Raw genomic sequence first — 25,445 nt, forward strand, 5'->3', positions numbered from 1 at the left:
TGCTCTGGGTGTGACAGCTTTGAATAGTAACTAATCTTAAATGCAACTACAGCACTGTACAACGATAAAGCACGACTCACCTCAATTTGAACTGCGCCCGCACCTCTCCATGCTCCAGCTGTAGCAGCTCATTGTAGCAGGCCATCATATTGGCATTCTCCACATATCTCTGAGGGTCAGAGGGTAACACCAAGGAAAACGGATCAATCATAGACAACTAAAATCACATTTTCAAATCAGTGCCATTGCAGGATATGTTGACAATAACAATGATTCGAGCATGGGCAACTCAATGTATCTGTCTCCTGAGCAGACAAAAAGGATTTACAGTCTGAAGTCCCGCCTTACATTCATTGTTGACAGTAAGGATATAAAAACCATTTCAAAATAATAACACAAATACACGCAGCAGGGGACACACATTAACACACGATGTTGCTCACCCTATTAAAGCCGGCATTGATCAGGGGCATCACAGAGGCTTCCTCTCTGTCTGGCCTTAAAAACAGAAAACATGTTAGCAGCCAAACATCTACGTGACAAATGTTTGTTTAGAGAAGATCAGAGGGTTGCACCATATGACAGGCTGCAGGCCTACAGACCTCCGCTGAGTCATGTATTTTAGTTCCGACAATACTCCCAAAAAGACAGTGAGGAAAAGGACAGGACAGGGCAGAGTGGGAGAGGGGGGTCAGCGAATTGTACATACCTTTTCACAACGGCGACTATCACAGTGTTTTCTGAGGAGTTGACCGCTCTAATTGACCTGAATGTAAACAGAGGGAGCCTTTTAGCCAGTGAGCAGGCTGGTGGAAAAGCCCATGGCATCAAATCAATGTATTTTTCAGTTTTTTTACGCTCCGATTCTCCCAGGCAGGCAGAGCCTAGTGGCGGAGCTCTGTGAGCAGGCCTAGACCTCTGAAAGAATGCTGTGTACAGGGCCACTCATCCGCCTGTGGTTTTCCCCAGCCAGCGGTCATAAAGGCGCTTTAGTTCCCCATCTGAGCTTGTGCGTGTACACTGAACATATGGATTGGCCAAAATGAATAGGGTTAACATACACACTAGGCAGGGCAAATGAATGTTTGTAAATGTGTTTTTGGTTTGGGCAGAGGCTAAAGATAGAGTGGTATGGGCAGGCACCGCTCATTTCTCATTGACGTGACTCCACTAGGTAGCATGCGATGGAAGCGAGTGAGCCCCAAAGTGATCTGGCTATTTACCCCCGCAGAGTCTCAAAATCGCACGTGTTACCAAATGTAATGTAACACATCAAAAGGGGCGCTATAACTGGTCCTATTAAGATCATCTGGTCTGGATTATGTCATTGGCCTTGAATAACAGTCACTACCAGAATTCAAATTCAACAACATCATTACATTGCTTCCTAACCTGTGGCCCTCGTAGTTGCAGTTGCCAGGAGGTATGTGAAAAGACTGGAGTAGTGCAACTAGTATGAAAAATAATTGAAGTTAAATAATTAATTAAATAAAGAAATACTATATATCTACATTTTAAGTCAGCTTTACAAATAGATAGCTAAAAGTAACGTATAAATTGTGAAAAAGCTAAAAACAGTGACTAAATGTTTGAAAATAACTAAAAACAAATGGTTAAATAGTTTAAAATAACATTAATGGTCAAATGGTTAAAATAGTTAACAGTAATGTTAGTTGATAAATAGCTACAATAGCTAGGTAAAGTGGTACATACATTTTTGATAGGTAAATGTTACTGACCAACAATTGAAATAGATGGCGAAACATAATGGACAAACGGTAAAAAACTAAAAGTTGAGGATTATGGCAGAAATGGCTACAAGTAATACTATACTTACTATGGTTAAAAGAGTTTGCTAAAAGTGGTGGATATACAGAGATAATGGATCAAATAGTTAGCTAAAAGTAGTGATTTAGTTTAATGTTATATAATGAATAGTCTTAAATTACATCCAGCTTAAAATCAGTTCATATAAATATTTGGATGGGTGTTAATGAAAGGGTACATGGGTTTACAGGACTGTGTGGATGCATCCGACACAAAAAGTTGTTAACCACTAAACTACATCATTCCAGATGTACATCTTGAAGTAGAAGTACATTGATGATGAAAGAACTTGTTTACCGGCATAGTGCTTCAGCGTCAAAGTGTCTGGAATGTCTGTGGTCAATGATGACGAGGTCGTGATGCTTCTCCAAGAAGCACTCAAGAGCCGACTCGGGTGTTCGCGCCATGCTGCACCTGAAGTTAGCCTTCTCACATGCCCAGCAGAAGCCATTACTCTGACTGTCCTCTTTGGCAAAAACTAAAAGTACCTGCAAAAAGAGAGATGACTGAGCACATTTGTCCAATTGAGCAATTTGTATTTTTAAGTGACCTCTTGCAATGCCATTACTTCTACCAAAATACATAGGGAGTGTCAACATCTAATATGAATAATGTTTAAATGAAGAGTGGATAAAATACACCGAAGAAAGGCTAGATTAAAAACAACCATCAGAAAAATCTTACATGTACAAGCAGGTATTAAGAAGTGCTTTAAAAGACGCAATGAATTTGCTAGCATGAACTCCACAGACATAACGGTCCACAGACTAGTTGACTTAATGGCATCGCAGGTATTTGCAAGTCCAAGCTTTGGAACAGTCAAAGGCTGGACAGTCTGACTGCCAAAAACCTGATATACGGGGCTGAAACTAACGACTGACGCTACTGTTGAATCATCAGTTGTTTATTTTTTACAATTCAACAGTTAACCAAATGAAAAAAAAATCCATCAACATTTCCCAGAACCCAAGCTGACACCTAATTTACAACGAGATAAACAGAGGAACCAGCAAATTCCCATATTTGAAAATATGGAATCGACTAACTTTTGACATTTTCTACTTGATAAATGACTTTTATAACAAATGGGTTATAAAAATTGTTGTCAATTAATGTTCTTTTTGTCGAGTAATCAATTAATCAACAAATCATTTGAGCACTAATTAAATGATTGGTGGTACATAAGTGTATAAAGTTTGTCCTGCATGGGCAAAACCTGCAAACCCACTTGTGCAGTCCTTCAGTAGTTGTACAGTAGTATTGTAAAATTGAGTGTATATCTAATTTTTATGTGACAGAAAAATGATGAATTTATGTAAATATGGACTCATTTGCTGGAAATATTTTTCTGTACAACATAAGAGAGCTACTATATGTAGCTGTAATCTGATTAGTGAAAGTGATTAACTAATATCAAATGATGTGCCAACACCCTGTGCTATAGAATCAGTGCAGCAAAAAACAAAAGAGAGCCACAATAAAAGATGATTTTGACGCCTCAGTGTGTCAACAGCTCCGAGTTGTCAAGTCACCATTGCTTCATTCATGCTCATTTGCGCCCGTGGTCCTGATCCGCCTGCAGTGTGGGTTTGACTTTGACCTAGGGCCTCCGGTGGACAGGCCCTGATTGATCAGGCTCAGCTCGTACTTGGGTGCGTCAGACATTTTATTGTCCGCTGCCGTGATCTATGACACAATTAGCTGAGATGGCCTAGACTGGCTGGGCCCCCCCCGCCGCCCCTACGCTCTGCCAAGGCTGTGGCAGAAAGTGCTGCTGCTACCGTCAAACCAGCCATTGAGAGCATGCTCCCTCTCTGCCAGCATACTTTCATATAACCCCTTACTTGCGTAAATACTGGACCAGAGATTTAGGCCCACCTCCAGGAGCAGTGCTGCACTAAGAGTAGATTCATGAGTCACTCTCTCAAACAGACGTCATCTCCAAATGTTGGCAGGGAGCAGAGTGAACGTAAAGAAGAGAAAGTTTGTTCTGCAGTTTTAAGTTTGCATCACACCTGTAAAGTTGAGTTAGGGCACAAAGACATGACTTTGTGAGAAAACTAGAGCTATTGTCCGCCACACAATGAGGCAATACAGGATCGGTTGTTTTGACAGCTGTCTTTTTGATTCATTCTGATGATTGGTGTGGCTATATTTAAATACCCAAATGCAGCTTCAGGCCTGAAGCAGAAAGCCCTTACGCCTCAGAGGGGTGTTGCTAATGCAAACCATATTCCACATATGAACATTCTCCCTTCAACTGGCAATAAGTCCGGGTCATAAATACATCACCACTGAGTCCTGCAGCTATGTTCGGTACACACAGGGAATTAGATCAGAATTCCACATTGGGATGTTGGTAGAAAAGTCAACATTCCCGCAGGAGGTGGAGGAACGGGGTAATATAGGCTGAGATAAGGTCCTTTCAGACGCCTGTGCTCAGACTAGACAGATACCCCTCACTCAGTAAGAACACATCCAGCCGCAACAGACAAAAACATTCGACAATCTCAAAGCACATTCAAGCAAAAAAAAAAAAGTTTTGTAAGTGCAGATTCATTGTTTATGCTCCACAGAAATAAAATGGAAAATGCGGAGAAAGTAGCAGAGAGGCAAAGACTGAAAGAGGGGGAAAAAAAAAAAAAATAGTTTGAAGGGGGTAGTGAGCATTTTGGTAGGGTGTGATTGCTCTGCCTAGAAAACATCATTGTTGAAAACAGAGAAGGCCAGGCCAGATCCTGTGAGCCACGAGAGAAGAGGAGGAGTAGAGAGGAGGAGGGCATGACAGGATCAGCTGTGAGTGACAAAAACAGGAAGGGGATATCTCTCTACCTCGTTTTCCTACTGTGGTCACACTGGAGCGCATCACACAATAAAGCCGAGTCTCTGCACTTATATATGGCATTAAATTACAGGATGTCTCATACATTGATTTTCTTTGACTCTCTGTTCCTTGGAGTTTGACTTTATATTGTTATAGTTATACTAATTTTAGCATTTGTTGCATTTTTATTTTAATTAAAAAAAAAAAAAAATGTGTTTTACTTACCCTAGCTAAGCTATGTAGAGCTATGCACTAGGGATGCAAGTAGTGATTATTTTCATGATTGATTGTTTTTTCGGTGAAATTAAAAAGAAATTGTGAAAAAAAATGCCCATCGGATTGTCTCAGTCTTCAAATGTCCCGTTCGTCTGACCAACGGTCCAAGACCCAAAGCGTTCAGTTAACTATAATATGTGACAAAGACAAGCAGCAAATCCTCACATTTGGGCAGCTGGAAACCAGCAAAACGTTTGTATTTTTGGTTGAAAAATGAATAAAAGGATTAATTGGTTATCAAAACAGCTGATTAATTTCGCAGATACTCAAAATACTTTTAAAATTCCTAAAAAGCTGGCTTTTCAAAGACTCCAAGTTTTCGCACAACTGCAGCAACGCATGCCACAGGAACAAGCACAGTATCAAACTGTATAATGAACCATTGAACGTCAGAGAATGTCCTTATTTGCAGTGACGAAACTGGTCCATGGATCCTCTGTGCAGTTCTTCCATAACATGCATTGTTCATTATGGTATGTTCTCTGTCATAAATGTTTGGCCTTATTGCCTTGACAACCCAAGGCTGCATCGCACACAATACGTCCATTAAGAGTTTTTTTTTTTTTTTCTCCTTTTCTTTGAATGTTTGCATGGGGACTTTTTTTTCTTTAATCTCTTAGCGAGGTGTGGTATCTTTGAGAAATTCAAGATTAGTTCTAACAGCGAACAAAAGAAAGTGACGTTTTGAAATACTAATCCTAGAAAAATGCTACCAAATATTGACAGTCACACCAAGTTTAGCTCCAAGGCTCAGCTAAAAGCCCCTGAATGATATGGACATAAACATTTCACTGGAGCACTTCTGTTGTTCCTTGGAAAGTCTTAATGCGCTCAAGCACATAAGCATCAATCATTCTGATGTTTGGCATTGTTTTACAATACCTGAAGTGGGTCTTTAAATAACTTCATTGGTCCAAATTGCACCTCTGTTAATGTGGTCTGAAAGATAACAAGAAGAAAACAAGGATTAGGAGAAAAAACATTTCATAAACATGATACTTTCTCACTTACTTCATATTTGTGTTTTAACCACTGTGTTTTGTTGACATTAATTCTTCATCGTGTCACTGCTTCATGCGTAATGGTAACAATAATAGCATAATCAAGTTTTTCTTCGCTTCTCTACCCAACATGTTCAAAAGTGTTGAAGCGGTAATCCTGCTCTTTGCCACAAACTGAGCTGGCACATTTGATGAAGGTGAGAAAATACCAAAATACCAAAATGACCATAAAACATTGTTATATCACCAAATAAGGAAATATCTCTCATGCTATATGGGTTATTCATGATTAAATTATTGAGTCACCGTACAGGAAAATGTCACCTTACACAGTGATGCTACTTATGTTTAGGATCAGTTAGACCCCAGAGAGACCTCTTACGAACAAACCGTACTGAACTCCAGTAACAGAAATCCCAACAGACCTCTTTGCGATTTAAGAGGGCTACTGCTGCGTAAAAAGTTCTGTCACAGACATGGCGCTTATAAAAAACCCACTGTATTTAACCATGTTTTACAGTGGGAGGCTCTGAGACCCCCCCCAACACAAGTAATGCTTCAACTTCTGTTGCTTCTGAAACATGTCATGGGTTTTAAAATCATGTTCATTAAGCATTTCTCATTAAATTAATAAAAGTCATCAACCTGATAAAAGAATGTACCATGTGGTGTTAAAGAGGGTCTCCAGGATTGCAAACAGAGTCAAATATGTAAAACTACAGCACTAGATCCTCTTACTATGTATTGAAGTATATTTTCTCAAGTACTGTACCTGAACACGTTTTTTGAGGATCTTGAGTATTTCTAATTTCTACAACTTTACACTTCTACACTGCTACAATTCACAGGCAAACACTATACTTTTTACACCACTGCATTTATTTGATAGCTTTAGTTACTAGCTACTTTACCAATCCAGATTATAAATACAAAATATGTTCAACAATTAAGTGGTGGTGTAATGATATAGGTTAAGACTTTATTGATACCTTGGAGGGAAATTTAAAAACAACCCAGAATCATATAAAGTAATGAAAATTAGACCAAACCTTTACCAGCTGCAACAATAAAGTTATGTACAAATGAATTTATCCAATAATAACAATCCAATAATGCTGTATAATATACATTAGAGCTACAACAATTAGTCAATTAACCGATGAGTCAATCGATGGAAAATGAATCAGCAACTATTTGATGCTTTTCTTTGACATACATGATAGTAAACTGAATATCTTTGGGTTCTGGACTGTCGGACGGAAAAAAAAAACAACTCGTGTCAAGATGTCAACTTGGGCTGCGGGAAATTATAACAGGGATGTGATACTTTATTGACAAAATGATTCATTGTGAGAGTAATCTGCAGGTTAAATGACAATGAAAAAAATTTAGTTAGTTGCAGCCCTAATATACATTACTCTGAAATGTGGCAACGTGAATGAGTATTTTTACCATTTGGACTTTAAGTGTATTTTGAGGTATACTTGAGTAAAATTTCAACACTATGGTACTGCTACTTTTAATTAAGTAAGGGATCTGTATATTTCTTCCACCACTGACTGAATCAGCAAAAACAAAAGCTTGGGATTTAATCTTCTGATCTCTAATTCAACAACAGTAGAGTTGTGAAAAAAAAATAAAAAAAAATGGTTTCCACACAGACAGACAGGTTTTCAACTCATTACACTTTCGCTACATCAGCTTAGGCTTTTCTGTCTGCAAATAATTTAGCTTCCTTCCTGCTAAATGCAACCCAGCTCAGGGGTTAGTAACCATAGCAACCAAGCCCCTTGCGAACCGCCATCCCTCTAGAATTCCTCTTCTCCGTAAACAATCTACACATGTGAGGAGGAATACGGAGAGGAATTTCAGAGCGTGCCGGGCGGCAGTAAATCAGTTCTTGCTAAATTGTAAGCCTTTTGAAAGCTCCATGAAACAACAAAGGGGGGAAAAAAAAAGCCGATTAGCCCTCGGTTGTAGCCAAATTGACGTCATCGTGACACTAGGCCGTTTGTTGTAGTTCTCCACAAACAAGGAGTATGGCATCAGGATGGCTACAGGCTGATGCTCTGTGATCATCTGATCTTTCACAGACACGAGGACCTGGTCGCATGATAGGCTCATGTGCACTGGAGAGACAGTAAGCATGTGTTAGTGTGTGTGTGTGTGTGTGTGTGTATGTGTGAGTGTGTGTGTGTGTGTGTGTGTGTGTGTGTGTGTGTGTGTGTGTGTGTTTGTGTGTGGCCATAGGACTAACATATGGAAATGCCACAAACTAATGCTCTTTCAAGAGGGTTTGACTAAACAAGACCTAGTTTTAATGTTGTCAGATTTGATTTCGATTACTCTGACCACGTGTGCCAGAACAAATAACTCAGCCCTCAGCTTTATGAATTTTGATTAGGGATTCAAACCACCCATTTATTTTCCTGTGGAGGTGAAACAAAACATTCTCTCTTCTATAGGCTACTAGTGGGTAAATGTCACAGACGGTGGCTGCACAAAAATATACCCCAGGTAGAAAAAATGAAATAAAATAAAATAAAATAATTTTTTCCGCCGTGATGCCGTGTGTTGGTGAACTAGCCGAGGTCAGGGTCTTGACGTATGGAGTTTGGCCACAGAGCCTCCAGCTAGCCGAGGCCTAGCAAGAGCAGTACACAGCGCTCTGTCTCCATCCACGGAGACTTCCCTTTCTAACTGACACCGACACAACCAATGCAACTGCAGCTGCAGCTGAGGTTGTGTAAGTCGCATAGCCAGCCTGCCCCACACACACACACACACGCACGCACACACACACACACACACACACACACACACACACACACGCGTACAATCACGCACACAAAGAGCTGAGCCAGTCTGCCAGCCTCTTCGGGCAACGTACTCCTCTTGTACAGTACACACACGCACATACTGCAATGAATCACTCAGCCAAGCATTTGCATCTCGCAAACATCATGCTGGCACTCAACCAGAGGCAAACAAAGCAGGGGAAGTGAGTGAGCATGTAGGCCAGGCAGGCGGGCAGTGCGGACATGGTAGTATGCCTATGTAATCCACGTCCCGCCCTCTTGCTCTATGCTGCTGTGCTGTACCAGTCACACTGGGATCTCGCTCTCTGTCTCTCTCTGTGTCTGTCTCTGTTTCTCTGTTTTTCTCTCTCTGTCTCTGTTTCTTTGTGTCTGTCTCTCACTCTGTCTCTGTCTCTGTTTTTGTCTGTGTCTCTGTCTGTATCTCTGTCTCTCTATTTCTGTCTCTGTCTGTCTCTCTGTTTCTCTCTGTCGCTGTGTCTCTGTCTCTCTCTGTCGCTGTGTCTCTGTCTCTCTCTGTCTCTCTCTGTGTCTGTGTCTCTGTGTCTCTCTGCTTCTCTGTGTCTGTCTCTCTCTCTGTGTCTCTCTCTCTCTCTGTCTGTCTCTCTCTCTCTCTCTGTCTGTCTGTCTGTGTCTCTCTCTCTCTGTCTGTCTGTCTCTCTCTCTCTGTCTGTCTCTGTCTCTCTCTCTCTGTGTCTCTGTCTCTCTCTCTCACTCTGTCTCTGTCTGTATCTCACTCTGTGTCTCTGTCTCTCTGTTTTTGTCTGTCTGTATCTCTGTCTGTCTGTCTGTGTCTGTCTCTCTCTGTTTCTCTGTCTCTCTCTGTGTCTCTCTCTCTCACTGTGTCTCTCTCTGTGTCTCTGTGTCTCTCTGCTTCTCTGTGTGTCTCTGTCTCTCTCTCTCTCTCTCTCTGTCTGTGTCTCTCTCTCTCTGTGTGTCTCTGTCTCTCTCTCTCTCTGTGTCTCTGTCTCTCTCTCTCACACTGTCTCTCTCTCTCACTCTGTGTCTCTGTCTCTCTGTTTTTGTCTGTCTGTGTCTCTGTCTGGCTGTCTGTATCTCTGTCTGTCTGTCTGTGTCTGTCTCTCTCTGTTTCTCTGTCTCTCTCTGTGTCTCTGTCTGTCTCTGTTTCTCTGTCTCTCTATTTCTGTCACTCTATTTCTGTCTCTGTCTGTCTCTCTGTTTCTCTGTTTCTCTCCATCTCTGTCTCTCTCTGTTTTTGTCTCTGTCTCTGTCTCCGTGTGTGTCTCTCTCTCTCTCTCTCTCTCTGTGCACAGGGCCACTTGTTAATCAAAACGACAAGTTTGTTGAGCGGCAGGGCAAAGTGCAGAAGATGCAGTTGTGCTCAGTGCAAAAACTTGGAATAGATGTGTGAGTTGAATGCAGTGAATTCTGTTCCTTGTAGTTTGTCTTGAATCAGTTTTCTAGTGAAGCTTGGTGATAAATCAATATCAATGATCAGTAATGTTACAGGACTCCCTGTTTCTCTCACCCTCTATGCATTGTGTACATTAACTCATTTGCCAGTTAATTACATGCAAAATAAAATCAAAATAAGCACAAAATAATTCAAAAATAATTAAGACCCCTTAAATGATAGGCTACCATTATGTCTCACATGTCTATATATACAGTAAAAAAGTGAGACTCGAAAAAATGTGAATCTATCCTTTAAGGGCCTTATCACTTCAGTTTTTATATTACTTACGTGGAGTACCAAACAAACTTACACTCTCTCCTAAATCCAATACCTCTCCTCAGAGTATCTGCCGTTACAGAGTACGGAGCCAGGTTACCTGTGCTCACTCTCTCTCTCTCTCTCTCCAAAATTTTAAATGTGTATGCCAATCTGGGAGGAACTTATCGGAATCGTTTTTATGTAAGGGATGCCAGGGATGCTGTGGTACTAAACACTGAGTCAGTGGCGTACAATGACTAAACACACGCAGCTGATGGCAGAGGCCTTGAATTTTATAATGAAATTGACCAATGTGGATTGGTAATATCATGGCCAAGACCTGATTCAATAAACATGGTCAGTATCTGCGCTGTGATACCAATCCAGTGTGTCCGGTGAATAAATTAATCAACTGGCACGCAGTGAACCTGGAGCCTTCGGGCCCTCTAAGGGTCTGGGGGGTGGGGGGGTGGGGGGGGGGGGGGGGTCCAGGAACTGCTTGCCTTCTTTTCCCAGTTGATATTCTAGGTAGTTTTAAATACCAGGGAGGAATCCTAAATCAAAAGCTTGAGCGTCATTTTATAAAATGACCTCAAAAAAAAAAAAAAAAAAATCAATCCGTCGCCATCAGGTGACAGTTTCCAGGCTGACAGCTTCAAACAGTCTTGTCATGTTATATCCCGCTTCTCTTCCTTGTTCAGGCCAAATCTGACCACATCAGAGCTGCTAGGTGTCTACAGTCATCTTGAGCAGCAATCAGGACAGTCTGCAGTCTCCTCCTACTCTCATTCAATACACCTAATGTATTTACATAGCGCAGTTGCCTCTGACCCTGTATCCTGCTCCCCGTGTATCCGGCCCTATAGATCTCCTCCTCCTCCCTCCTCCTCCTCCTCCTCCTCCTCCCCCCTCCTCCTCCTCCTCCTCCTCCTCCTCCTCCCTCCTCCTCACCAGCTTTTCTGTCTCACACTCATAGACACACACACAAATACGCACACTACACCATGCACACTGGGAGAGTGGCTTTCCACTAAAGTGAAAAACAGGAAATTGGATGACATTGTTCGGTGCGCCGACGTCAGCAGTGAGAGATAGAAAGAGTAAACAGCTTCCTCCACCCCAGAGCTGGGACCAGGATGCAGGGAATCTTGGGATGCCTGCCCTGCTCGTGCTCCTTAGGAAAATGTGCATGGCTGCCCCGTTCACCAACAATCCCTCACTTTGACACAGCTCTCCAGCTAATGCGCTCTCTCTCTTCCTCCCATTCTCTGATTCCACTTCTTCTCCAGTTCCCTAACATCACTTTATCTCTCCTTAAAAACTTCTCCACATGCGGTTAAGTAGAATATTATATTCACGGCTGATAACACTACAGGAGCATTAGACAAGATCAGCATTTCCTCCTTAAAAGAAGTCAAAGTGTTGGTCTCACAACTAGTGGCGGGGTTGTCGCGCGCGTGTTTTGCGTATGTGTCCGTGTGTGTTCCCGTCTAAAAGTGTGAATCAAATGGAGATGAATCAATGTTCTTCATTAGGTCTGATTAAGGGCAGCAGTCCCAGCCACAGGTGTGGACGCACACTATGTACCAGACAGACAGACAGACAGACACACTACCTCTCACACACACCGAGCTAAGTGACGGGCTAAATGGCACTGAGTGACACATCAGCCTGACCACACGCTGAGCCACTCAGATAGTAGTGCTAGCCGCCCATGCTGTGTGTGTTACCTCAAAGAGAATAATTCACCTTCATGTGTGGCCACTTACATTTTCGGCCCATCGATCCGCGCTGATGCCATCGATAACAATGGGGTTTCAAACCTGTAACCACTTCTAACTCGGACAAAATCAATGACTAGCCTGGCGAACACCTAACCAAATTTAGTTAAACTAAATCAATTTCAACTGACTTTAGATCATACATGGATTGCTATTTAAAAGTTAATTTACACAAAAATATGTAAGAATCATATACTGTATTTTATTGCTGTCCAATGAAAAGCTTGTGTCTCCAAATTTGGTGATTCTGAATTTTTCAGATAAACTGAAGGATTAATAAGGATTCCTTTATTGGTTAAGAACATTTAAAATTGTAAAACACAGTGAATTGTAGGGGGGGGGAAAGTACTGATGAAGCTAAAACAAGGATGTTTTCCTTAGCTCTTAAGAAGTTGACACATTGGATATACATGGTTTTCATAGGTATGATAATAGCCTATAGCAGCTACAATACCGGACAGCTATGACAATATATAGGAATTATGATTTGGGAAAAAAAAAAAAAAATGTACCTACTTATTTGTTTTTAGGACTAAAAAAAAAATAATCCACAAATAGGAAATTGAAAATTAGTATATATATCACCACAATAACCAATAAACCACCAGCTATGAAGGGCCAACTGCACAGGACACACCTCTAAGTTGAAAGAGATCGCTAAAAGCAAAGGTAAGCCAGACCAAACTTACTGAGAAAAGACAAAGAAATATACCAAGTAGATCTCGACAAATCAAAAAAGATCACTTTGTCTTGTATCGCAACAACATCCACTTTTGTATAATTAGTAGTGATATATAACATCTATTTTAAAAGAATGTCAAATAAACACAACAGGTGGTGTCGATGAAACTGCACTTGAGCATACGAAACGTAATTGATTAAATGACAGGAAAGTATGTTACAGACACATATAACAGATATACTGTTTGTTTTGTGTTTACTTTATAAAATCTGTATTAAAGTGTCCATTATCTTGTCTAACATGTATATATTAATTCATAAAAATATGCTTAAATAAGTTTAGAAATATTTTACAAATATGCTGTATATATATTTTTTTCTTCTTTTCTTTAAAAACAAATATATTTGGGTAGGCTGCACATCTAAATTTAGTTCACTTCACTTCCAACATTTTATACTATTGACTTTGAATGCACTTATTGTGAGCACCTGCAGACAACAGCGTGTGCCAAATTGATTTAATATACAGTAAATGTCATGTATAGTTTCCTAAATATGACTTCTATAAGACCTGCAGTTGCCCTGCAACCTTTTTCAGGGTGTTTCCTTGCCTTTCGCCAAATGCATGCTGAGATAGGTTATAGCCTACCTCTATCAAGAACGAATATGGCTGTGTCCGAAATCATTCACTACTCACCACACACTATACGGGGGATTTTATGTAGAGGGCTATATAAAATGTTAGTTGGGAAAATCAGTTAGCACTTCTGGACACTACTCAAGTCATTCCTGTCGTCCGCCGCGCTGGTAGTCACAGTAGCTCTGGTTTAGTGGCCATCAATTGTACACTACATCTGTAGGGCATTGTTCTTTATTTTTAGTTCGCTGTATAGGGTACAATAATTCTCACCAGACATTTGGACCACACTACAAACTGGTGAACACACTATATAGAGGACCATATAGTGAATAGTGAGCAATTCTGGACACAGCGTTGTGATGTAGAAAATATACAGATGGATATGAAAACTGTTAGGTTGATGAGATGGTGATATCTGCCTCAACAATTTAAAAAAAAAAAAAAAAAAACGAAATCTGAGTTGTTGGTCATCTCATTACTTTAGCACTCTAGGTCCTGCAAGAATCTCTCTCTCACACACACACACACACACACACACACACACACACACACACACACACACAAAATCTGGGATTAAGACTTCAGAAATCAAGACATTAATACCAAAATTCCATGTTACCAGCACTTCCTTTCCTAGCAAGTCTTCCCTTTTTTTTTTTTTTTTAAGAACATATTGTTTGCCATTGCTCTCAGAACCACTTATTCATCTACATGCAGGGGCTCTCACGCAAAAATGCTCTGTACTTTTTACCTGATGTATTGTTATGTACATGTTTTATCTCTTTCTCATCATATTCTTTTGTTATCTGATGTACAGTACACGTCCATGTCCTTCTGTAAAGCACTTTGGAAATGCACAGGCGACAACAATGCGCTAAAAAAGGCTTAATTAAACGCTTTAATACTGCACACAAAGAGCAATAAAAAGACTCCTGAGTAAAAGATTAAAAAAAACCTCCCCCACCCAAATAAAAATTAGACATTTGTCTAACATATTAATATAATTGCAGTTCATCCATTTAGAAAAATAACTGCAACCGTGTGTATTCTGGCTCTGTCCACATGTCTTATCCATGGTGACCAAGCCCACAGTCAGCCAGGCAGAAGACTTTAGTTGAGTCACTGGCATGGCTGAGGGAAACTAGGCCACTGTGGATCGGTTTGTCCCAGAACATCCTTACTTTCTCTGTATTCCTACCTCTCTCTCTCTCTCTCTCTCTCTCTCTCTCTCTCTCTCTGTCTCTCTCTCTCTGTCTGTCTGTCTGTCTGGTGGAACCTACCACAGAGGAAAGACCAATCTGCTGTAACAAAAACTGCAATGTCCTGGAAAGAACATGCTCTAAATAAAATATTCATTTAATATCTTCAGTGTAAAACTAGATTCAACCAGATGTTTTTTTTTTTATTCATCTAATATCTCCCAGTGTTTTTTCTTGTTTATCAATGTGTGTCAGATGCGGTGTCATGAAATGAACAATGTGCCTCCTTTCACTTCTCTATGACAATTGTTCCCAAACCTTCACATTTTAGGAGACAGGAAAGTGACTGTTTTCTTTTAATTTTCTCCAAATATTGTAAAATCAACACTTTAAAAAAAAAAAAAAAAAAATCACATCTCACATCTAACTATAAGATAAGTGCCATGTAAATATACAAAGCACTTTCCAAAAAAAAAAAAAAAAAAACGGTCATATAAATTCCTGCTGATAAGGACATCAGGCAAATAAACTAAAAAAATCCTTTCACAGGGAAAAAGTTTAAACAAATCCTGGGAAAGATCACACAAGATGGGACCACTGGGGGCTGGGATGTCCCTACTGGGCAATCAACTCAATATTAGTAATATAAATCAAAGATAGAAAAAAAAATGCAATATTAATAATAATATCATCTAGGGTCGCAACTAACAATTATTTTGATTATCAAATAATCTGTCAATTATCTTTCAGATAATACTAAATATTGCCCATCAAAATTTCCCAGAGCTCAAGCTGACATTATCAAAAGGTCTTGGACGGAGCAACAGTCCAAAGATATTATATTATATTTATGGTGAGATGAAACAGAGAAAAGCAGCAAATCCTCCCATAAGAGAAGCTGGAACAAGAGACGTCTGGAGTTTATTCTTGATAAATGACCGAAACGTCTTTCAGCTGTGATATTAGCAAGCCTTGCCAAAAACCTGAGGTGGCGGATGAAAAGCAGAGGCACATGAACCCAATGAGGCCCCATCTATGTCAGCTTCCAAGCGCAGGAGCCCACTGGTCAGTCTAGCAAGAGAACATCACACATTTCATTATTGTTATTTATTTATTTATTTTACGTCTTACCCATCTAAAGTTGACAAGGATATCTCCACCAAGCCCAAACCAAGAGACAGACTGACAATCTGCAGATCCCTGCCACACCTATCATGTCACAGGCCCGACACCCGTCATCATGCCATGTAAACCAAAAATGCAGTCATCGTACAGTCCGCCCTGACATCTGGCAACATGGCCTGCAATATCAAAGACTGACAATGTCTTACATTCCTCCCCATACACAAGACTTTGTTCCTTGCTCCACTTCATTATGGCTTTGTTGCGATCCCCCCTCTGCCCCATCACTGTTATCTAATTAAGATCAGGGCAAACTGAATAATGCACAGAGGAAAGTGACAGTGGAGTCTGTTCTCGGTGTGCATCGTTAGCTCAAGAAGCTAGCTGACTTAATCTTCAGTAAGTTAAGTACGGGTAGGGGAAGTTAATCATTTAAGCAGTGTGAGCTTACCAGGCTCTATGCTGGCTGTACATGCAACTTAATGTACACTGATCTTTAAAGAAAAACTGACGATGAAATGAATACGACTTTGAGATGTAAAGTAGATCTTTAATGAAACAAATGAAATAATAAAACTGCAGCTTGACTCAAGAACACACCCCTTAACTGTCAAAAATGATGGCCTTTAAAAACGTCACCCTCTGCAAAATGAAGTATTCTTATTTACTCTGTATGTCCCGCAGTATTGTGAACTAACCCTTATACTGTACATGCTGTCCCAAAAAACAGCAATTTCTAATCGGTCACGCATAAAAGTGCACACACATGCACACATACACATTTATTGTCTTTCGAGCAGGGCTTCCAGAGAACGCCCTGACCTTTATTCTGTCTGCAGTGACATCTCTCCTACCTCACCAGATAGTGCGGAAACTCAAGCATGCGGGAATGCACATACACACACAGAGGGAAGACACCGAGTAACTCACAGGAGACTGAACTTGTCCTGGAATTCAGTCCCAAACGCCCTTGGATGACGTCCGTGGTTTAAAAATACAGAGTTTGCAGAAAATGGATAGGTTACTTCATCCTTGGTGACCTGTCCCTGTTTCTCACTGGTGTTCCGCACCTTGCAAGCATCGCCTCAGATATCACACAAAGACCATCAGATGTGAACTGCTGGTCCAGTGCAATCTCTGGCTTTTTTCAGCCAGGCACAGAAAAAACAAGAAGTAGATATTTAATACCTACACGTGCACATACACACTGCACACAACAACACACAGACACTCAAAAGAGCAACACAGCAGCACGCAACGGCTTATTCTGCTCCCACAGAAAAAAATCTGAATAGTGTGTGTTTGTATTTCTGACTAAAATAAAATGTGCATTTGGATTCTATGCACACCTGTATGACGTCATAGTGCATTCTGCATTGTTTCAGCTCCTGATGCTGCCCGGCCCTGCCTGCAAACCCCGTGTCCATAGTGGCGCGAGCGTGCATCCGATCTGTACGTCACTGAGCCAGTGAGAGTAACTGTGGCCTGGCAGTGGAGAAGTTCCTGCCGACCGGCCAAGTGATGAGGGTTAGAGGCCGTGCTCAGAGCCCTCGCACGCTGGCCTACAGGGACATGAGATTTAGAGCCAGAGCAGGAGAGAGATGCACTCATTAAATTTGGAGAGAAATACGTGAAGCTGTTCCTCACATAGCTGCATACAGGCGAACTGCCAAACTGGGTTGATGAAGCTGAGGCTGGGATTTCTGAGACTTCAATTCAAAAGACAGATGAGGTTTTAATGAGATCACATCTCCATACGCCCTCCGCTTTTGTGCATCTCCTGTGGCTGTATTTATCTAAATTTGTGTCTTACTTTTCCCAATTCCATTTCCATCTTTTCAAACTGGTTATATGCACACTGAAGTCAGTATGCCTCCAAACTGATCTCAATATGACCCCGAACCCTTTTATTATCTAGTTTTGAGGGCAGCCATAGCAGTATGAGCAAAAGCCGACTTTCGATTCTTAGTCAGTGATTTCCTCAGCCTGGTGAAGACAGACAGCATCTACAAACTATCAAGCAGCAAGTGTGCAAGGTTAAAGGGATAATCCAGCAATTTTTATTAAGCCACTAACAACATAGGGAGATAGGTTAAAAAACAAAACAAAAACAAAAAACAGTGGATCAAAGCAATGAAACTTGAGCCATTTAAAGCTCCAAGAAGACTGCATCCTACATTTTCCATGATGCAATGGCATCTTTCATTAGACCTTCCTAAATGCCGGCCTCTTTCAAACCTCACACCTTCCATTTTGTAACGCAGGCTTTCTGTCTCAATTTAAAGTCTCAAGCCCCACAAAAGAAACTGTTAAACTTTACAAAGCTCCTTTAGAACTACAGACACACGCATACAATTGTTTTCACTGGCTGTGCAGTACAACCTCATGATGAGTAAAATGAACTTCATGTGTAAAAATCGATGGAGTGCCCCTTTAAAAAGGAAAGATGGAGATGATGCCCTCTGTATCCACCACCAGCGCGGGTAAATTAATTTTAGGCAGAGGACAGACCCACGAGAGGCAGAGCACTTTCTCCAATGTTCACCTTCAAGGTATTTCTGTCCTTATCCAGATTACCCTGAAATCCCCATAAGACCTGGACAATCCTAAGCTATCCAGGGCTGTAGAGCAGCCCCTTACTAAAGCCTCCTCCACTTCCTCTGTCCACAGCAGCCTTCTTCAACACCACCGTTACTGGACTGTAGGCCTGTGTAATGGACTGCTTGGATTTCCCTTTTATTCACACCTACTCCTCTTCCATTTCATTTTTTCTGCATATAAACACACCACAGAATACTTATAAGTATGTCTTTCTATTTTTCATTCACTGTGTCCCCCCTGCATTCATCAGCTGTACTGTTAATGCTCCAACTTTTTTCTACAGTGTCTCTGCTTTCCATCAGAGTGTCATTTTCACTGTGAACCATGGGCAGCTGTTGATCAGGCGCATGTAGTTAGCATTCTCCTCCCTCTCTCTCTCAGCTCATTCCAGGTAAGGTCAGGGGCCAATGAAGCAAAAGGACAAGCTAAAGGAGCTTGGTAAGTCTAACAAGGACACTGCCTGGTCCAGTGACACTACAGTGTACTGTAATCTTACCGGGAACCTTTCCATTGCAGTCGGCCCCTCCTCCTCAGTACAGCCAAAGACATGACAACAAGACAAGCAGAGTGCAAACAACAAGCTACACAAGAAGACCGTCTGGCCTGAATAAGAGATCATTAGTCTACAGTCACTTTGTTGCCAGAACCATACAAAACTGAACAATCTTAATTACCTCACCAGCCCTGTGGCCAAAAGAGAGGATTAGAATTAACAATACGCCCACTGCCGCCACACCACCCCTGCACTATCTGCAACGCTGCGGGGCTCCATCTCTACACAACAGCTTAGGTGTGTTTTTTTTTTAAATATCAGAAGCACATCTCTGGGGCTCTTCAGATGGCTGTTGAGAGCATTAGATAATCACCGGACTCCCCCTCCTCTTCACCTGCTAAAACAGGAGCACTGATGTCACCGTTGCGTGAGGGATCAGTGAGTGACACGCGCTTGATTAGCGGGCTGGGGCTTGGCACACAAACTATACTCTATTTAAACACACACACACACACACACACACACACACACACACACAGACACACACACACGAGGAATGGGGATTTGATGACTGCATGGCAATACTCACATTCATGGAAGTTTGTAAACACACATAAAGATAAAGCCCAGATTGTTTGCAAATGATCCTGCTGCATTATCAAAATAAACAGGTTATGGGTCTCAAATAAGTGCCTATAGTATTAGACAAAAAAAAAAGTAATAAAATTTTAAAAAATGAGTTTAATATTGCCACCAAATTGTATCATAAATTCTGTTTCTCTTTGCACCCCATCTACCCCTATCACTATAGGAATCTCATGTTAAAACAATTTAGGCTATAACTTCCTAGGAAGTTAAACTTGTTGAAGTTTAAATACTTATTGTACTGAAATATTTCCCTATAGTTAGAATTTGCCTCTTTGAAATTTTGAATAGGTGATTTCAAATTATGTGATCTGATTATCTACCTTCTAAGTACTCAGTGCCTGTTACTTTTCACAATTGGGCCACTTTTAAGATTCAAATCCTTTACGCCTCTTTCTGCTTCTATACTAACCCTGACATTTAAACTGAGAGTTTTCCTAAAGAGGTTATAAACCAAGTAAAATACAATCACATATACTCAATAATGATGTAAACTGAGCATTAGAAAATGGAGAAGTACAACAACTGTAATTCAATCTTTAACTTATTTAATGTTTATGGATATACTGACAACTCAACAGCTTCTTGGTTTGATACCATTTCATTTAAAGTCCTACCTTTTCCTTTTCCTACTCATTATGGCCCTGATTAAGTGTATGATCTCAAACCTACTTTTTTTAAAATTAAAAACCTGATAAAAGGACATGAATGTCAATAGTTTATGAGTTTTCAAGGGGTTCGTTTTCTTGTGGGCCTCAGATGATTGACATTTAAGCTGAGAGTGATGTGATGCAGCACTGTAAGCAAAAAAATCAATATGGATACATAAAAACAAAAAACAACAATAACACACAAACTCTGACTAAAAGATCAAATTTAAGGATCCGATTATTTAGCCAAGAAAAATGATGTGGAAGCTGATTTTATGCAGAAACTGTTGGGCACAAAAGCCTCTGCTAAGGGTAGGAAAAGGGGAACTGATATATTGAACTATGCTGACTGCGTGCAGACATTAGCAATAATAATTTGAAGGAGAAAATCAGCAGTGTATAAAAATTAAAAAAAAAAAAAATTTCATATAGCTACAAGCGACTATTCTGGCACACTGCACGCAGTAAAAACAGGCAATGTGTGAGGTATGTAATCAGGCTAGTGCAACAGGTGTAATAAATGACAAAGGTGCTTTTCATGGACATGCAGGAATTTTCACAACTATTAGAATCTGAAATATATCTTTCACCGTTTCTCGTGTGCATGCAAAGTTTTGTTTTTTTTAATGGGGAACGTATTCTCATAGTTTCCATTGAAACATTTCCTGCTTTCCTATGGCTTCCACTAGATTATAAGTCTGCTGCTCTACATATCTCACCACATTCAGAGTCTAAATGCTCCAATGTGCTTGGTAGCGACAGGATAAATGGGGCTGACTCAAACATAATTAATGTGAATCATTTTAACTTATTGTTTTGAAACTTTGGAATACATGTTTTCAAAACGGTCAAAGTAAAGTCACGCTAAAATATGCTTTCTCTGACATATTGTGAAGACTAGATCGACTCAAGAGAAGAAGCAAAATGTGTATTTAATTTTCTTTGGCTAAAACTAACCAGACTACATCGGATAGGCTCATCTTGACCTCTGGATCTCAGTGGGGAAAAGACGATGATATATCAAAGGCCCAAATGTTACGGGCCAATACATACATATGTACATTTAGACTTGAATTTCATGCTTGAGCCAAGCAATGCAGACAGGCTCACTTCTGGTTTCTTCATCAGGCTCCAAAATCCATTTGCATGTCAAAGCCAAATGGTTTGAAATATTACGGTCCTGTTACATTTAACTATCCTTATGATATTTTCTTTTGCATACGATGAAGTCTAATCTTTGCAGTACCAAAAGTCACATTAGCCAAAATTCAAAAAAGTGACCAAGAGAGGGAACTGACCAGTCTGTATATGTTATTGTTTAGTCAAAGGTCAAAACATGAGTTGAGCTTTGGACTGAATTGTTGTACTGGGCCCAAAATGTGTCCTTGCAACCGCACACCTCTCACTACACAGACGACGTGCATCATCTGTGCTCTGCCCAGTAAAACTTGTAAGGGACATTACAACTGAGGGTACAGTATATCTTCAGAGCTAAAAGCCAGATACACTCCAGAGAGTTTTGCGTCATAGCTGACCGTCTAAACAAGGAAGGACACAAGCACCGCTGGCTTAATGTGGCGTTCAGCAGGTGAATGAGTGTCTTGCGTGTTTACTACAGCCAATAAGCTGCAGGCCTGATCACTTAAATCCAGTGAGGCTCTTGTCTGCTCGGTGCTTTCTAGTAAAGGCAGTAAAATGAAGTCAAAGCCTTGGGAGCATTTTGATGCTAAAGTAGTTCTAGATCGACAGTCAAATTTTGCAGAGAAATAACCATCGGATTTGTATTTTAATACTAAAATCTACCGATTTCTGGTGGTTTGTAAATCTTGCCCCAGGAGGAGTCTTTCAAGTTACAGTGCTGTACAGCATGAGGGAGCGTGAAAATGGCCAGAGTGCTGAAGTAACCAGATGCTGTTAACGTGGCTCTTAGCATTGTTAACAGTGTATTGTGCATGGTTACAGCAGTCCACAGGCGACACATAGGGTCCTCTTCCATGGGAGATTCATCACATGCCTATGGACACTGACACTGTACCACTATGCAAGAGAAATGACTCTCAGATGAAATCTACTTTTGGAGGAACAATGATGGTGTGTTTTGTACGTGGTGTAAATTTCAAAAACCACTCTTAAGCGTGGGACCTTGAGAGATCTCAGTATAGTGAACAAATTCAAAATATGCCTCAAACAGTGAATGGTTGTGATGGCACCAATGAACAAACAGACTCAGAGGTTTTTGAAGACTGCCAAAGGCTGAAGAGAAGAGTCATAGGGATAATTGGAAACATGGCACGAAAACTTGAATATATAGAAAGACTCTGAGCAAAACCATACATTACATTCTTTCTGGACTACTGTGACTCCATCTTTAAGGAATAATTTAAAATTTTGGGAGGCACTTGTTTGGTTTCTTGACGAGAGTTATGTGACAAGATCAATAAAACTCTCATGTCTATGTGGTAAATATGGAGCTACAGCCGGCAGCCGGTTAGCTTAGCTAAAAATAAAGACTGGAAAAACAGTGGGAAACAGCCAGCAAAATAAAGTATACTAAAGGGATACTATAGTGTATGCACACATTTTGTATCTGCTCGCCAAAATTAACAGTAACAAAAATTCTTCCATACCCTCTGTGATCTCACAATTAAAGTCTCTGAGCATGAGGTTACATGATGACCCAAATTCTAAATATTTAATGATTTTATTTTATTTTTTTTCATAATCTAATTTTTCCTTAACAAATTTATAAATTGTTTTGTGCTTTGCCCCTTTTGCCCCTTTTGCCCTTTGGGGACAAATAAACTGATAGATAGAACAATGATCTACTTCGGTAGTGACAGTAGTGACGGCTGCAAAACACAACAGTAGTCAGTGGACTAAAAATTCAGAAGAACTGCACGCCTAGCTGGCTTCTGACACAAGACCGTTTTCCATGAATTACCACCTCCCCGTCCACTTTGACTCACGCTGGTAGTCTCCAGTTCGTTCGGCCCTAAAGGTTTAGATGCACGGTGCAGGAAGCTACGTCTGAAACACACATCGGCAGCACGACACCGCAACCCCTGCAGATGCTCACAGCTCGGAAAGCACAGAAGTTGGGAGAGACAGTCGAGGAGGAGCTTAAAGGGCCACCAGTGGACCTGGGCCCACTCACATCTACATTCCTGTGAGCTTCTGAGACTGAACAGAGAGCGCTGCTACAGAGTAAACACTTATAGTGCCTCGTTTTGGAAGACTACCATTTCCATAATCTCGTGAAACTATCACATGCTGACCTTATGATATTAAATTCTTAACCTGGAGGGGAAGCAGAACAAGCTTTCAGTGTGGCCTTATTTGTTAAGACTATTTCAAAAACAATGGGAGGTTCTGTTTCATAAGTACATGCACCCAACTGACACCTCAAGTGAGCAAGCTCTCAGAGATGAAGAGACCCACTGTATCTATGCTCAAGATGACAAAAGGATTTATTATATTATCCTAATTTGATTTCTACTACGGATTAACACTCATGCTGTCAACAGTGGAAGACTTTGGTGTCATTACATCGAGTACTGAAGCTGCTTAATTCTCAAGAACAAACTGGTTCTAGGAAATGAAATGTATAAATAGCGTGTTAACACATTTAACCATGAATTCTTGGACATCTCCTGCTGTATACAGTACTAATATTTTGTAGAAAGACAAGCTCTAGAGCTAATACATCAATCAGAGGACTGTGGGTGCTCCACAGGCCCCATCTCGCTTCCCCTCAACTCTTTCTGCTCATGTGCCAGTGGCGATAAATGACATGGCAGAAAGAAAAAATAATTACCCCCCCCCCTTACTGCCGCTGCAGACACTCCAGACAGGAAGGGAAACAGAGGGTCACACGGCGGCTGACGTTTTGTTTAAATAAAACATAATGAACAGCTAGAGTCATACTTGAAGGCTGTACTCAAGTAGGTTGGGAATTTTCTTTTTATTTCAATGAATTTAAAAGTAGGACAATGTAGCAATCTTCGAGGAATAGTTTTACAATTTAGGAAATATGCTTATTCACTCTCTTGTCAAAAGTTAGATTAGAAGATCAAGGCCACTCTCCACTAAATATGAAGCTACAGTTAGCAGCCACTTTGCTTAGCCTAGCATAAAGACTGGAAACAAGGGGATACACTTAGCCTGACTTAACAAAATCCCCCTACCCGTTCCTCTAAAGCCCACTCATTAACATTTTATATTTCATTTGTTTAAAACTGTACAAAAACTGAAGCATAAAAATGACAATTCACCATTTTACATGGACTAGTTCTTGGCAGGGACCAGTATCATGATACTGGTCCCGGCCAAGAAATAATCCGGGCAAATAACTCTCCGTAAAAAAGCAAATTATCAGTTTTACACTTCAGTTTTCTTACAAATTTAAACAAACAAGATATAAAAGAGTTAATCAGTGAGCTTTAGAGATGCTGGTAGAAGAATTTTGTTACTTTTGGACAGAGCCAGGCTAGCTGTTCCCCCAAGTATTTTCTGTACAGACATGAGAGTGGTGCAGAGCAAAATTTCAAATTATTCCTTAAACATACATGTGCTGTTTGGGTGGATGTTTTTGTCCATAGGTTGCCTTACAGCACCAAAATTTCGGCCCAGTGGGAATCGAACTACTAACTGCGGCAGCGTGCCAGGGGTTAGTGCCATGCTTTCAGCTATAAAAGACCTTTGTACATACAGACAGACATCCTTGATAGACATATACAAACATAGTCAATCACTTGATCCAATCAGCATCTGTAAAGACAAAGACAACAGCAGGGCCATTGAAGTCAACTGAATGTTGACATTTCTATGGGTGCACAGAGGGAGACTGCTCCTATTGTGCATTAAATCATATATGGGATTGTGACAATAAAAACAGCTGTCAGTTAAATGGAGATAAATGTATTAACTGTGGACACTCAGAGAGTAATATCTAAGAACAAAAGTTTTTATAGAGCAACAGAAACACAAGGAAAAGAGAGTAGAAAATTTGATAGCCAAATGAAAGAAAGTGAAAGAGAGAGAGAAAGAAAAAGAGCCAATATCAGTCCTCCTCCTCTCAGCTAGCAGAAAAAGCACAGTGGATTAATTCATCGCCATGCTAAGCCTTTGCCCTCCTCTGGAATAAATTACCCAATGACTCTCAACTTAGACTAAACACACACACACACACACGCGCACACACACACACACGCACAC

General features: G+C 40.6%; 1 protein-coding gene across 2 annotated transcripts in view; it reads right to left on the minus strand.

Moving 5' to 3' along the window:
• The window catches only part of pde8a (phosphodiesterase 8A), a 45,046-nt gene that overhangs the window by 15,443 nt on the left and 4,158 nt on the right, over positions 1-25,445 (minus strand). The window contains exons 2-6 of one of the 2 annotated variants that reach the window (XM_040136862.1): positions 5,810-5,866; positions 2,125-2,315; positions 710-766; positions 444-498; positions 81-169 (exon numbers count right to left, since the gene is read on the minus strand). In XM_040136862.1, coding sequence (XP_039992796.1) covers positions 81-169; positions 444-498; positions 710-766; positions 2,125-2,315; positions 5,810-5,866 — 449 coding nt within the window. The remainder of the gene's footprint in view (positions 1-80; positions 170-443; positions 499-709; positions 767-2,124; positions 2,316-5,809; positions 5,867-25,445) is intronic. The other variant, XM_040136870.1, reaches the window with a different exon arrangement.

The sequence above is a fragment of the Xiphias gladius genome, chromosome 1 (genome assembly GCF_016859285.1).
Source record: "Xiphias gladius isolate SHS-SW01 ecotype Sanya breed wild chromosome 1, ASM1685928v1, whole genome shotgun sequence".
In the NCBI taxonomy this organism is placed as follows: Eukaryota; Metazoa; Chordata; class Actinopteri; order Istiophoriformes; family Xiphiidae; genus Xiphias; species Xiphias gladius.